The sequence below is a fragment of the Momordica charantia genome (assembly GCF_013281855.1).
Source record: "Momordica charantia cultivar OHB3-1 chromosome 2 unlocalized genomic scaffold, Mcharantia_2.0 BLBB01000002.1, whole genome shotgun sequence".
Classification (NCBI taxonomy): Eukaryota; Viridiplantae; Streptophyta; class Magnoliopsida; order Cucurbitales; family Cucurbitaceae; genus Momordica; species Momordica charantia.
Window position 1 is genome coordinate 2,798,928 of NW_028275160.1, and position 12,147 is coordinate 2,811,074.

The 12,147-nt window shown below is 35.6% G+C and overlaps 2 protein-coding genes across 2 annotated transcripts; both read right to left on the bottom strand.

The window, feature by feature from the left end:
* Positions 1-1,823: 1,823 nt before the first annotated feature.
* LBD1 (LOB domain-containing protein 1) lies at positions 1,824-3,649 on the bottom strand. Its single transcript, XM_022284667.2, has 2 exons — positions 3,335-3,649; positions 1,824-2,497 (listed from the first exon to the last, which is right to left on the bottom strand). Exons 1-2 carry the CDS (start codon positions 3,575-3,577, stop codon positions 2,153-2,155), a joined length of 588 nt encoding a protein of 195 aa, XP_022140359.1. The 5' UTR covers positions 3,578-3,649; the 3' UTR covers positions 1,824-2,152.
* A 6,078-nt stretch (positions 3,650-9,727) lies between these two features.
* On the bottom strand, positions 9,728-12,147 carry LOC111011260 (tetraspanin-3). The gene is made up of 2 exons (XM_022284961.2): positions 11,497-12,147; positions 9,728-10,209 (listed from the first exon to the last, which is right to left on the bottom strand). Exons 1-2 carry the CDS (start codon positions 12,007-12,009, stop codon positions 9,865-9,867), a joined length of 858 nt encoding a protein of 285 aa, XP_022140653.1. The 5' UTR covers positions 12,010-12,147; the 3' UTR covers positions 9,728-9,864.

Here is a 12,147-nt window from a genome sequence, read left to right on the forward strand (position 1 = left end):
AGGAAGTTTAACTTTACTTACACGTGGTTAATTTGAACTTAACTTAATACATTAAAATATCTACTTACGATTGAGGTGTGAGTGTATACATATATATAGTTTTCATTTTCCTATCTGAATCCAAGACTCAGTCGAAGGATAAATTTAATTGACTGCCTTTAGTTTCTTTTCCTTTTTTGAGTTTTATGTTTTATAAAAACAAACAGAAAAGCGGTTGAATTAGTAAATTTTGTTTAATTTAAAATTTATTTGTTAAAGTTTGTGTTTTAAAAAGTTATACCTTATGCAATAACTCAGTTTCTCTGTTTTGTAGTATATATTTTTTTTTATGAAAAAAACAGAAATATATATATATATATATATATATATATATATATATTTTGTTTTAAAATTTATTTCTTTATTTTAAAAATAATTTTCAAGAGCATAAAATGAAAAATAAAATTCTTATTGAAAAAGATCTATAAGGATATAATAGTAAATAAATTAATTATAAATGGTAGGTTAAATTACAAGTTTGTTTCTTAAACTTTCAGGGTTAGACCTAATAAATTCTAAATCCCTATATTTTCAATTTTATATCTAATAAGTCTACCACTTCTTAAATGCGTGAAATAGGTCAAAGATGTATTAAATGTAAAATTAAGAATTAGATGGTACTTATTAGATACGAACCTATTAGACATATTTTTAAATTAAAAATGAAATATCTCCATAAAAAAATTGAAAAGATTTTCAAAACATTTATAAATCATACTCTTAAACGGCCAAACAAATTCAGTTTAAAAATAAAACGTTAAGTTTTTTAAAATAGGAGACTAAAAACAAAATTTATCAAATTATTCACACTAATAACTCAACACAAGTCAAAATCTTAAATCTTAAATCCTTAACAACTTTTATTCTAAAAGTGTGCTTTCGATATTATTGTGTTTGGCTAATAAAATTGAGATTAGACAACATGATATGATTATCAAACAAAATAAAGGAATTAACTCTTTACAAAAGATGGGGACAGTAATAATTAATATTTATAAAACCATGACTTGAGGATAAAATTAACCTAAGGCTTAAATAAAAACATCATAAAGACAATATACGATGTTATGGTTGGATATGTCCTTTGGTCATTCCCATCTTTTGACTTTCTTGGACAAAACAAACACATTGGACGATGCCCAACTTTTTCATTTCTGATCAAAATGTTTAATTCCTGACCCGGGGGGGGGGGGGGGGGGGGGGGGGGGGACACTAGTTCACCTAAAAGGTAGTTTATATTTTCAAAAAATAACAAAATATTAGAATATTTATTCATAAAAGTATTTAGATCGATGAAAATATTGGCGCCGGTGAATATCTATTTTAAAAATTATAAAAATACAAGAAACTTTAAAGATGGGAGTAAATTTATTATAAATTGTAGGTTAAATTAAAAAAAAAATATTACACTTTGTTTTTAATTTGAAAAATACATTCAGATGTCAAAGCAAAATATCATTCGAGGTAGAATTTAGAACAACTTGATAATTAACGTGGAAGCTTCTTCCTCCATTGTCAGTATGATATGCTTCTCTATTGTCCACCTAATTTTTCCCTAATGATAGATTATTTCATCTTTCCTCTATTGAAATTTTTTAAATGATAGGAATACTTTTTAAATTTTGAAAAGATAGTAGCACTCTCTAAACAAAGGACAAAGTTGAAGAGTTTATTTTTTATTAGTTTTATTTTAGTTTAGCTTAAATGATATTATTAACATTTATTTTCAACTTGACTATCTTTTTTGTTGTAATCTCTAATATTAGTAATATCAAACCTTTCAATTTAGGAAAATATGGACATTGTTGATGGATATTTTATTCAAAAGGATAGATCTTACAGCAATTGGTATACATCTCTTTCACATCTACTTGTTTTTGTTCTGTTTTGTTTTTTTGGGCTCAAGAAGAGAGATTGTGGACAGAGACATAACCCTAGAGCTTTAATTTCCCTCCTCTTTTTTTTTTTTGTTGGTCCAATTCAGCACCATCAATCATAACAAGAAAGTAAATTTCTGTTGTATTTTCCACAGTCTCTCCTACCCAGAAGCAGAAATTGGGCTTTTAAGAGTTTGGAGAAACTTCATTGGAAGCACCAAAAAAAGGGGTCAGATTCATGATGTCCAGAGAGGCTCCCACAATGGGTTTACATTGGTATCCTCAAAGTAGCTCTGGTTGATGCTCTGAAAGCCACTGTGAGGGCTGTTGGAGTTGAAATCATCAACAGATTGATGAGACTGAGCAAATTCCCTGCAAACTAAGGCCACTAGATTGGCTTGCTGGCACTGCATATTGACGAGCTCGGCCTGGGCCTTGGCTAGCTGCGCTTGGAGCTCATTCACTTGCTTTTGGAGCTGGCAAATGGCCCCTGCTGACCCATAAACAGGGTCTCTGATCCTCGCACTTGCTTCATAAACCAAGCTGCTCACTGCATCGGCCCTTTGAGATTCAGGCAATTCCTGTAATCAAAGTCCCAACAAAAATCTCAGTTTGCAACAGATGGGGCAGTACAGAAAACTTCTCTTCTTGTATTGTAATATTCAGAAACAGAGAAGAACAGAGGAGAATAAGAAGTTGGGAAATGAAGCCCAGTGGAGAATCTCTCTGTGTTTGAAGTCTCTCATGGAATTGATTCAGGTTTCAGAGAGCAATATAACAAACACAATATGATGTGATTGGTTACACTGCTTTTCAAACTTCCACTCGTAAAAGTGAAAAAGTTAAATTATTATATGAGTGAGTATGGTGCTTATTTAGCCATTAAATTATTAATTATGTTAAGTTTAGTTCAGAGACTAAATTGAGATATTTAATAGGTTAGGTGACTGAATAGACATAACTAACAAAGTTTACAGTTCGCTGAATAAAAACAAACAAAATGTTAGATAGAAAAAATTCCCATGTGTCCATGGCTTGCCCAAATAATTTACGGCACTTCCAACAAACATTTCAAGAAAAGACAATTTTGAAAGCTTCATTCCCCAGTCTCATTGCAAAGTATAGAATCTTAATATGTGAAATGAAACCTTTTGCCTCCTCTTTGATAGTGATGTTGAAGCCTCCTTTATTGGTCTTTCGCAGTATTTTCATACTAACATACAAATTAACGTGAAAAAGAAAAAAATGGAAGCAACAAGATCCTTGGTCTGTAAATCAAAAATCAACGTGCATTTTCAGCCTTAATTTATTGATTTAGTCTCCAAACTACAAGTAAACACTAAACAGTAGGCAATTCACAGTTAACGAAAAGCAGAAATCACGAATTCAATCAAAAAGGCGTAAAAAGAAAAGAATACCTGCAAGAATTTGATGATATTGCTAGCGCCATAAACTCGATGAGCGATGGCGAATTTGGCCGGGTCGGTGGGCGGGAAATAGGGCGCCAATACACATCGGTCGGCACATCTCCGCCTCAGAATCTTGCACGCCGCGCAAGGACTGAGAATGACGGACGGCGGAGAAGAAGAAGAAGGAGAAGGAGAAGGAGATTGAGATAGAGGAGTTGATGAAACGGCGGTGATCGTGTCGCTGCCTTCCATCTCCGACGCGGCGGAGCAGAGAGAGGGAGAGAGAGAAGTGGGGTTGGGGTTTGGAGTTGCAGAGGGAAACGCAGAGATATAAATAGAGAAAAGAAAGAGGAGAAAAAGGCCATCAAATTAGTAAGTTTGAAAATTATTGTAAACTTTTTTTTCTTTTTCTTTTTTGTTTTTTTTGTTTTGAGAAAGGAAAAAAGGGTTATTTCTTTCTTTTGGTAAGGCTGCGTCCTTAATTAATTATGAAATTCCAATTAGTTAGGTTTGTGATTATACTTTTTCTTTTGGCATTTATGATTTATTTGTGTGAAACCTCTTTGGGTTAAGAAAAGTTTATATAGAAAGTGAAAATTTTTGGTAATTATACTTTCCATTCGCATTTTGACGCATGATTAATTAATATATTATACTATATAAAGTCAACCTGAACATACGTCAATCGGTGAAAATACTTATTTCATCTTGAGTTCAAATCTTCACTCCCACTTGTTTTACTAAAAAATTATATTATTTAATAAGGTCCATGTTATTCTTAAATGTTGCTTTAATAAGAATAAAAAAATGTTGTTTTAATAGCTAACAATGAATGGTGGTAGCCGTAGTACCAAAATTGTTTTATAGAGTCTCCGTGAAAGCCATGATTTCAACTCGAAGCCTTGAGTCGAGGATCTTTAAAGATATCTTCAAAATTTTCAAACCCTTACCGAATATTTGACGTATAAGATGGACTACTAATTTCTTAACTAATTGGATTATGCTAAAAAAAATATATACCACGTGCTATTTTATTTTGTTGAATTGTCCATATATCTGAATGTGAAATTATTATATGATCGGAGGTTGATACTTAGTGACTCAAAATTTTAGGATGTAATTAAATGTGCTAAAATAACTATATTTTATATTTAAAAAAAAAACTATAGTTTATTGGTTAAAGTATGTGCATCTCTTCTTAGAGTTGATCCCTTGTTTGTGATTTAAAAGAAAGTTTATGTTGTAATGGTAAATTTTTAAATTTTAGAAAATAAATAAACACAACTACAAAATTAATCATACTCAATTATGGATAGCCCGAGTCATTTGCACTTTGCAAAATTAAAAAAAAAAAGAACACAATTGTTATATATTCTTATTTCCTAATATTTTTTTTTTAAAAAATACAACATGTGGGGATGTAGATCGAACTTACAACCTATCGGTTGTAGATATATGCCAACCACTACTGAACTATACTTGCTTTTGCATTCCTCCAAGAATTGAGATGATCCAAGAGGTAATCATAAATGAATTTATGTTACCTTTTTTTTAAATTATGATTTAATTCCCCATTAATATGATTGTTTGATTCAAACAGGAGGGTGGCGCCATAGTTGAAAATTAAGTTTTCTCCTTTGGAATAATTGCGTTAAAGAAATTTTTTCTTATTTAATTCAATAATCAAATGCCTAATTTTCCAAATATATGACTTTGTGATTAGGGACTCCCCGATCTCTCTCTCTTTCCAATTTTCTTGGACTTAAGTCATAAACTAAGACCATAAAAGTCTTATAATTATTCAATGACACAACCACATTTTACACGTCATTCATTTCTGAAATAATAGACTTGTTTCTGCACAAACCGAAGAACTTATTGGACTTGCTTTTTTGAAAAACCATTTGTTATACTTAACAAGTTAATTTAAAATGGTACAAAATTACATTTTTAGCCCCGTATATGTATATGTGTGTTTGTGAAAGACTATAACATGCGAGAGCGAGGATACAAAGTCACGACCTGTCTCATTTAACTATTTACTTAGTACCAAACCTTTTAATAGGCTGGTCATTCCTTTAGCTTTTGTCTGTTTAAAAGAGTAATGACTTGTGCGGTTGTTGTGAGCAGGTGATCTTATGTGGACTTTGATGTGGGTAGCTGGCAACCTAGAACCAGAGCTTTGCACTGGTGTGGTGCTCGACTACGTACACTCTGAAACTTAAATTAGTACTTAATCTAAGTTGATGTAAAGTTGAGTTTAGTTGAAACCTAAAAACACGGAGATTAGTATCTTTGAGAAGGTGAAACTCTACCTTTATGGAGGGAACATTGGAAAATGGTATCATGTAGTTGTTAGGAGATCATTTGCCTACGAAAAGAAATGAACATATTGTCGACTATCAACAAATCTTTCGCCAATAGAACTTTCTCTAGGTTGAAGCCAAGCTGAGCTTACGTTTCAACATATGACCCCTTCTTCCTCGTCCTCGGCTCTTCCAAGCTGGAGCGTGGATGCACATGTCTCAAGGAGGGAGGGCCACATAGTTTCCTTTGATTTTACCCTAACAACTTGCATTGGTGAGTGGCTGCTCCCACCACCGAGACAATGCTATGTTTCTACTTCTAAAACCACCACTTTGCAACATGCCCATTTCTTTGAAAGTGTCCTCAACTTTACAAAATTAGATATTATCATCTAAAAACATACTTATCTATTGGATCATCTTTACCACTTTTTTTCAACCTGTTAAAGAAGATGATCCTTTTTAAAATGTTATAATATAGAATACCCTTTCACATTAGAGGGAAAGAGAAGCTGGTGATGGGATGGTTTGCTAAGAAGAAAGAAAAATTCCTTAATAATAGAGATTCTGCCAACTGTTATATTCATATTGGGTTCTAACTTTATGTGACAAAATTTTCCACTACTTAGAAAAATCTGTGCGCTTCTTTAGACGTGATATATTCCCCATTCCATCTTCCTCTCATCCACTTCCAGAAAACAGTATTTTCCGCGTGGACCTATGCAACATACAAGCCTGCTCTTTCTCTTCAAGCTCATCTGATCTGGACCGCCCATCGTTTGCACTTCGTAGGAACTACAATATTATAGCAACAATGCATTCGGTATACAAGAGTGGCAGACAATTGCATAGAACTCTGTTCAAGATGAGAAGTAAGCATCGAAAAAGACAATCACTCATTCTTATAACTAGATGAGTACAACAAAGCAAACATTCAAAACTTGGCTCACATAGATCATTCAAAACTAGAAACTTGATTGGAATGATTCAGTTTTGCTAATTATATGACAATATTAAGAATCATAAGAACCAAACTAAACCGACCCAAACCGGTTTTCTTTTTCTTTTTCCTTCTTCTCCATTAGATAATATCATGTCCTGCCAGTGAAGGAATATCGTAATCAAGTTGAACAACTATGGCAGCATTCTCATCCTTCCAAGTGTACTTGAATTATACGGCAAAAGATGTTCTGATAAATTTTGGTCAAAATTAAACATTCCCTTTAACACAAGCAACAAGGAAAAGTGGTAGGTTGCAGACTTAATAAATATGAACATTAATGATGCAAAGTGAACATGATACTGACATTATACTGCTTCAGGGTCTTGATCATCTTCAAAGAAATCATATGGTAGGGGCTACAATGACTACATGAAGATTCAATCATGGTAATTAATGCTAAAAGTGGCAATCACCCAAGTGCTAATTCTTGACACTTGACTGGAATTTTCAAACTTATGAATATGAAAAACATATGAGCACAGCCAGCACACCAGCAGAAGACCAATACTAGTGCAGCAAATTTTCAAACCTACAGTTTTAAAGGGAAAAAAGGGGTATGGAATCGCCAATTTTTTGCAGCTCCCATGGTTTTAGAAATGGCTGCAAAGTTTTCAAATTTCTGGAGTGTTCTGCTAATTGGCCTTCATTAGCTGTTCCTCCCATTCGTTTCAAATAAAGGCCCACACGTTTTCAAGCAACAAGGACTTTGTAAGAATGCAGCTTCCAACTCAGACTGCAAAGTTTATCCACAAAAGTTTCTAAAAACCAGTCTTTTAGGCTGCTGATTTAAAAGATAATAAATTAAGTACCATCTGTCACTAAACCAATGATTGAAAATGACCATAATCAAAGAATCCATTGAATTTTTCCCATCTTCAAGAGATAATCTTATTTTCCAGCCATATTAACCTAAGATAAGAGCGGAGAGAGGGGGGAGAGAATGTGGTTGATGGCCTACCAGTCAACTTTTGGCTTTAATTGTTCAGCTGAGGTAGGTTCTGGCTGAGGCTGACTATTTATCCATATAAAGGGGATGTGATGAAAATTGTTAGTGGTTTTCCTTATATCGTTAAAGGAGAAAAATCTATCACCATCTAAGAACTTTTAGGCTTTATGCTAACCTTAGGATTGAGCATAGAAGGGGAAATTCAAGTATTTTCCTTTTTAAAATGATATATATGCATGCATGTGTGTGAATAAAATACTATTATGAACATTAGAAAAAAGAAAAGAGTTGCAGATAAGTTAAGTTCTAAAGGTAGGATGGATTGAATCATATTTAAGACGGTTTGCCTTAGAGATGATTTTAGATATTTCTTAGTGGACGAAAAAATCTAAGGTTCCATTTGATAACAATTTCTAGTTTTAAAACATATGCTTGCTTCCTCACCGTTTAGAACAAGTTCTTTAGAACAAATTTGAATTCCAAATTCGAAAAACAAAACAAAGTTCTAAAAGCGACTTTTTTTAGTTCTGAAAAACTAAATGCAATTCGATTTAGATAAATTAGATACAGGATAAAGTAAGGGGTCAAAAGGGGCTTAAGTTAGCCACTACTTGCAAACTAGCGATGTGAATAAACTTAGGTGAGTAAGGATCAACTACCAAATATCCTCAAGCTCAGACATCTCTAGAAAATTGCAAAGAACAGAGGAAGATTGAATGCAACCACATCTATGTTGATTAGCATACTCTTTCTTTCAATTTATTCACATCTACAAAGTAAAAGCTAGAGATATTTCTCCTAAAATGCATGAAGGTTGCATCACAATGAAAGGAGAAATGGGCCTAAATTTCTACCTGCTGAAATGGAGGAAAGCACGAAGAAACTCCCTCACCGACAGATGTCCTGGAATCACCTCCTTGGCGAGGCTCAACAGTTCATAAATCAAGCCTGGAAGGGAACAGTCAGAATCACCAGAATGGACTCCAGCCAACTCATGCTCCATTAGTCCATTATCCCACCAATTGTCATATTACCATGTGAATCAGCTAGTGCATCAGGACCAATTTCTTTAGCATCAGATAAACAACAAAAGGGAGTAGTCAAAGTTATGAAATGAGAATCAGCTCCTCCTTAGCTAAATATGTTAAATCACCGATGAATCCAAAAATTAAGCTAAGGATTAAAGTAAATTTAATCATTTATACGATACCTAACCTTGACAGGCAGCAGCCCCATTGTGGTTGTTCTATCTCTAACTCCTCAAGCATTTCACTGAAGCTGCATCTATGGAAGCTGGAGACGTACCCCATATGTGAAAATGCCCATTGCCACTACCACATTTAAGCTTGTTGTCATCTAAATAGTAAATACTGCTGAACGGATAGAGCCTATTTCAATGGAGTTTGGCCACCAAATTGCACGTCGATGCAGCCAGGGATTCCTAAACAATGATGATAAAAACATCTTCAACTGTTTCAAAAGTAGAGACGATCACGAAATCATAAGTTAGATTTTAGAATAACTTGCCTCGAAAAGCCGGTGTTTTGTTTGTTATATGCTTTGGAATCTGATCCAATGAATAACCAAATGACAATTTTTCAGCCACGCTTTGGGAAAACCAGTAGCCCACAGAACCCTAGGTGAGGTTCTTGAAACTTTTGGGTTCATTTCAATTGATCGCTACTTTTGAACCCGCAGCGAACCATATTGGCCCGTCTGTACGATTTCATGAACCGAACAAATGGATCCTGCCATTTCCGCAGGTTGAGCAAACTCCGTAACTGGGTTGTGCTTCGACATGAACAGAGTAGAAGAACAGTACAAATGTCGCGATAAAATGCTCATCCACGAGACTACGATTTCTGGAAATGAAATTTGAAAATTCCCACTCCCCAGTATGAGATACTGAAGACGATCGCGTCTAGTTCTGGACGTACAGAAGAAATTCGTGTTTGAATGTTAGGGTTTTTAAACTTATCCCAAAAAGAAGGAACCAGTGGTTTTAGTTAGCCATAAGAGGCAGATTTTTACCTATTTAATCATCTGAAATGCCCCAAAATTACAGGCCAACAGATTTGGGGGAAAAAGAAGAGAAAAAAAAATCGATGTGCAGTGTTCTTGTGTTGCCTGAAGGGAAGACAGTAAGATGATACAACAACAATCATATACAGAAGTACCCGAAAACGATCACGCTACCAAACATCACTAGAAGTAAAGAACCAAAGCCTCAAAATGCATACATGTGATGACAATTGACAATCTTATATCTCAAACAACAGATTAGTTAAGAATGAATCCAGCTGGGTCGTGCCTTTTCCATCCGCGCTTCCCCGGAGGGTTCTTCGTTGTCAATGCGTCGGTTGTTCCTGAATGCTGCAATGCCAATCACATAAACAATCGCCAGAATGATTAAGACAACAATGTTGATCACGGAGACCTTCCTCCAGCTCTTCTTGAGGGTGGCCAGCACGCCTGCTTTACATGAGTTGCAGTCGTAACAGAGTTGCGCTTGATCGTTGTTCCACTTCGTGCAGTCGGGATTGGAGGGCACCATCCCTTCTCCACCAGTCCAGAGAGTCTCATTTTGATAGGTAAAACCACACTCTGTAAGGGGCTTGCAGCAACCAGACTAAACAAACCAAATCGAAAACATTCAGACTCGAAAAGAGCGGGTTTATTAAACACAATAAAGACGGAACATTTTCCACACATCTTTGAGCTCATTACTGTCTTGCTACAAGCAGACATCAGGTGCAAAAGAATAGTAACAGAGAGGCAAAAAATCAAAACTCATGGATACTTTAAACTGTGCGTAATGACCTGTGATTAAAACATACAAAGTCTAACTAATCTATGTCTTGCAATTGATCAATCTACGACTCTGTTTCATATACAATAAACTAAGGAAAAGGGGGAAAGGGCAGATAGTTTGAGGGTAATATAACCCCCCATCCGCCATCGTCTGACCGATAAATGCTTCAGAATTAACTTGTCAATGGGAAACCTTACTTTCATCAAACAAATAGAAGGATAGAAGTTTCAGAATTACTTCATCAGATGGCTTTGCCTTCTACTCTAATTCAGCACACAAAAGAATGTGTCCCATCATAAGGAGGATATTCCAAGAGAAAGGGTAAAGCAACCTCAAAAAAAAAAAAAAAAAACAAGCAACAACTTTCAAACCCAGTAAACACTGCTATCGTAGAAGAAGAGGGAAAAGTGACATGTGGGTCTTTCAAAAGAAGAAAAAAAGTGCCACATTGATGCTAGAACATACAAATTATCTAAGAAAAAGCTTTTCCCCCAAAAACATGGATGGTTTTACTGATTTTGGTTCATCTTTTTCTGGAAGCAAGACAGTGGCCACCGGCCAGATTATATCGGTTGCAACAACAGAAAATCTTTAGGCAACAAGTTGATTTCACTCTTTAATGTGTTCTTAATGATTCAGTCATCCCTTTTTGGGGAACTACTGGGTGATCTTTAGAAAATGGAGGTTGCCTCACAGAAGAAGATGTGCAATAATACACTCTCACCATCCTTCCACTTAGGCCAACCTTAAGAAGAAAGAAGTAATGGAACTTCCACCTTTTAAACATGAAAAAAGTATAGTTTCTATTTGCACAAAAGCTATCCCCAGTAAATAACTTGATATATCTCACCAACAAAAGCAACCAGAAGAACTTCCTTGAGTTGAGCTTTTCCATTTAATATTAGAAAACCTTAATCAAATCACAACTCCCTAAAAGTGCCTTTTCTACACCCTCCTCCTTCCTTTTGCAAATCAAAAGAGGGTGGATCAGAAATCTAACCCCCAACCCAACAAATCCATTTCCAATATATTTTCAGAAAAAAATCAACAAACAGGGGAAAACAAATCTCCAATCTCAAGAACAACATAAAGAGAAAACAATACCTCAATAGGGCTGAGCCTCCTGAGACTAAACATTTCAACAGTCTCAGGGACACCCCCAACGGTTCTTCCCATCTTATTGCAAACCTTGGAATCCCTAATACACGAGCTGATTTTAACCCAATAGCCATAATCCGCAACTCGGTCCTTCAACCAGCCGGAATAGTCCTCAAGAAAGTAGTCCAAATAGGTCCGGCTGGGCACCGTCCGGCCGGCCCCCTTATCGGTGACCGCATAAGCGAAGACAATGAAGGCAATCAGAGCGACGATGACGAAGAACATGACGAAGAGGTAGAGCCACATGAGAAAGGTGTTCCGGTAACACGCGCCAGCGAATCCCGCTAGAGAGACGACCATGATGGAGACTCCAATGACGATCAAGGGCCACTGAAGGAATCTGAGGCACTCGGTGCTGTTGGCTTGGGTGCTGAGCCAAATCCCGCCGGCGAGGATCGGGATAGAGAGAAGGAAAGTGAGGAAGTTGAGAAGCCCAATCAAATGGTTGCTGGTTCTCATACTTGAATGGCCTCTGATTCGCTTCTTGCTGCTACTTCTGAAATCCAAATGGTTGGAGGTCGTAGAACAAAAAAATGGCGAAACTTTGTTTGTGGGTTTGTCTGTAAAAAGTGTAATTATAGGAGAGGAGAGCAGGTA

What these genes read in the sequence shown, in the direction of transcription:
- LBD1 (XM_022284667.2), bottom strand. Translation starts at nt 3,577, where the DNA reads ATGGAAGGCAGCGACACGATCACCGCCGTTTCATCAACTCCTCTATCT. An exon ending in ATATCATCAAATTCTTGCAG is followed by an intron (nt 2,498 to 3,334) that starts GTATTCTTTTCT and finishes CTTTGATTACAG; the next exon opens with GAATTGCCTGAATCTCAAAG.
- LOC111011260 (XM_022284961.2), bottom strand. Translation starts at nt 12,009, where the DNA reads ATGAGAACCAGCAACCATTTGATTGGGCTTCTCAACTTCCTCACTTTC. An exon ending in GGAGGCTCAGCCCTATTGAG is followed by an intron (nt 10,210 to 11,496) that starts GTATTGTTTTCT and finishes TGGTTTGTTTAG; the next exon opens with TCTGGTTGCTGCAAGCCCCT.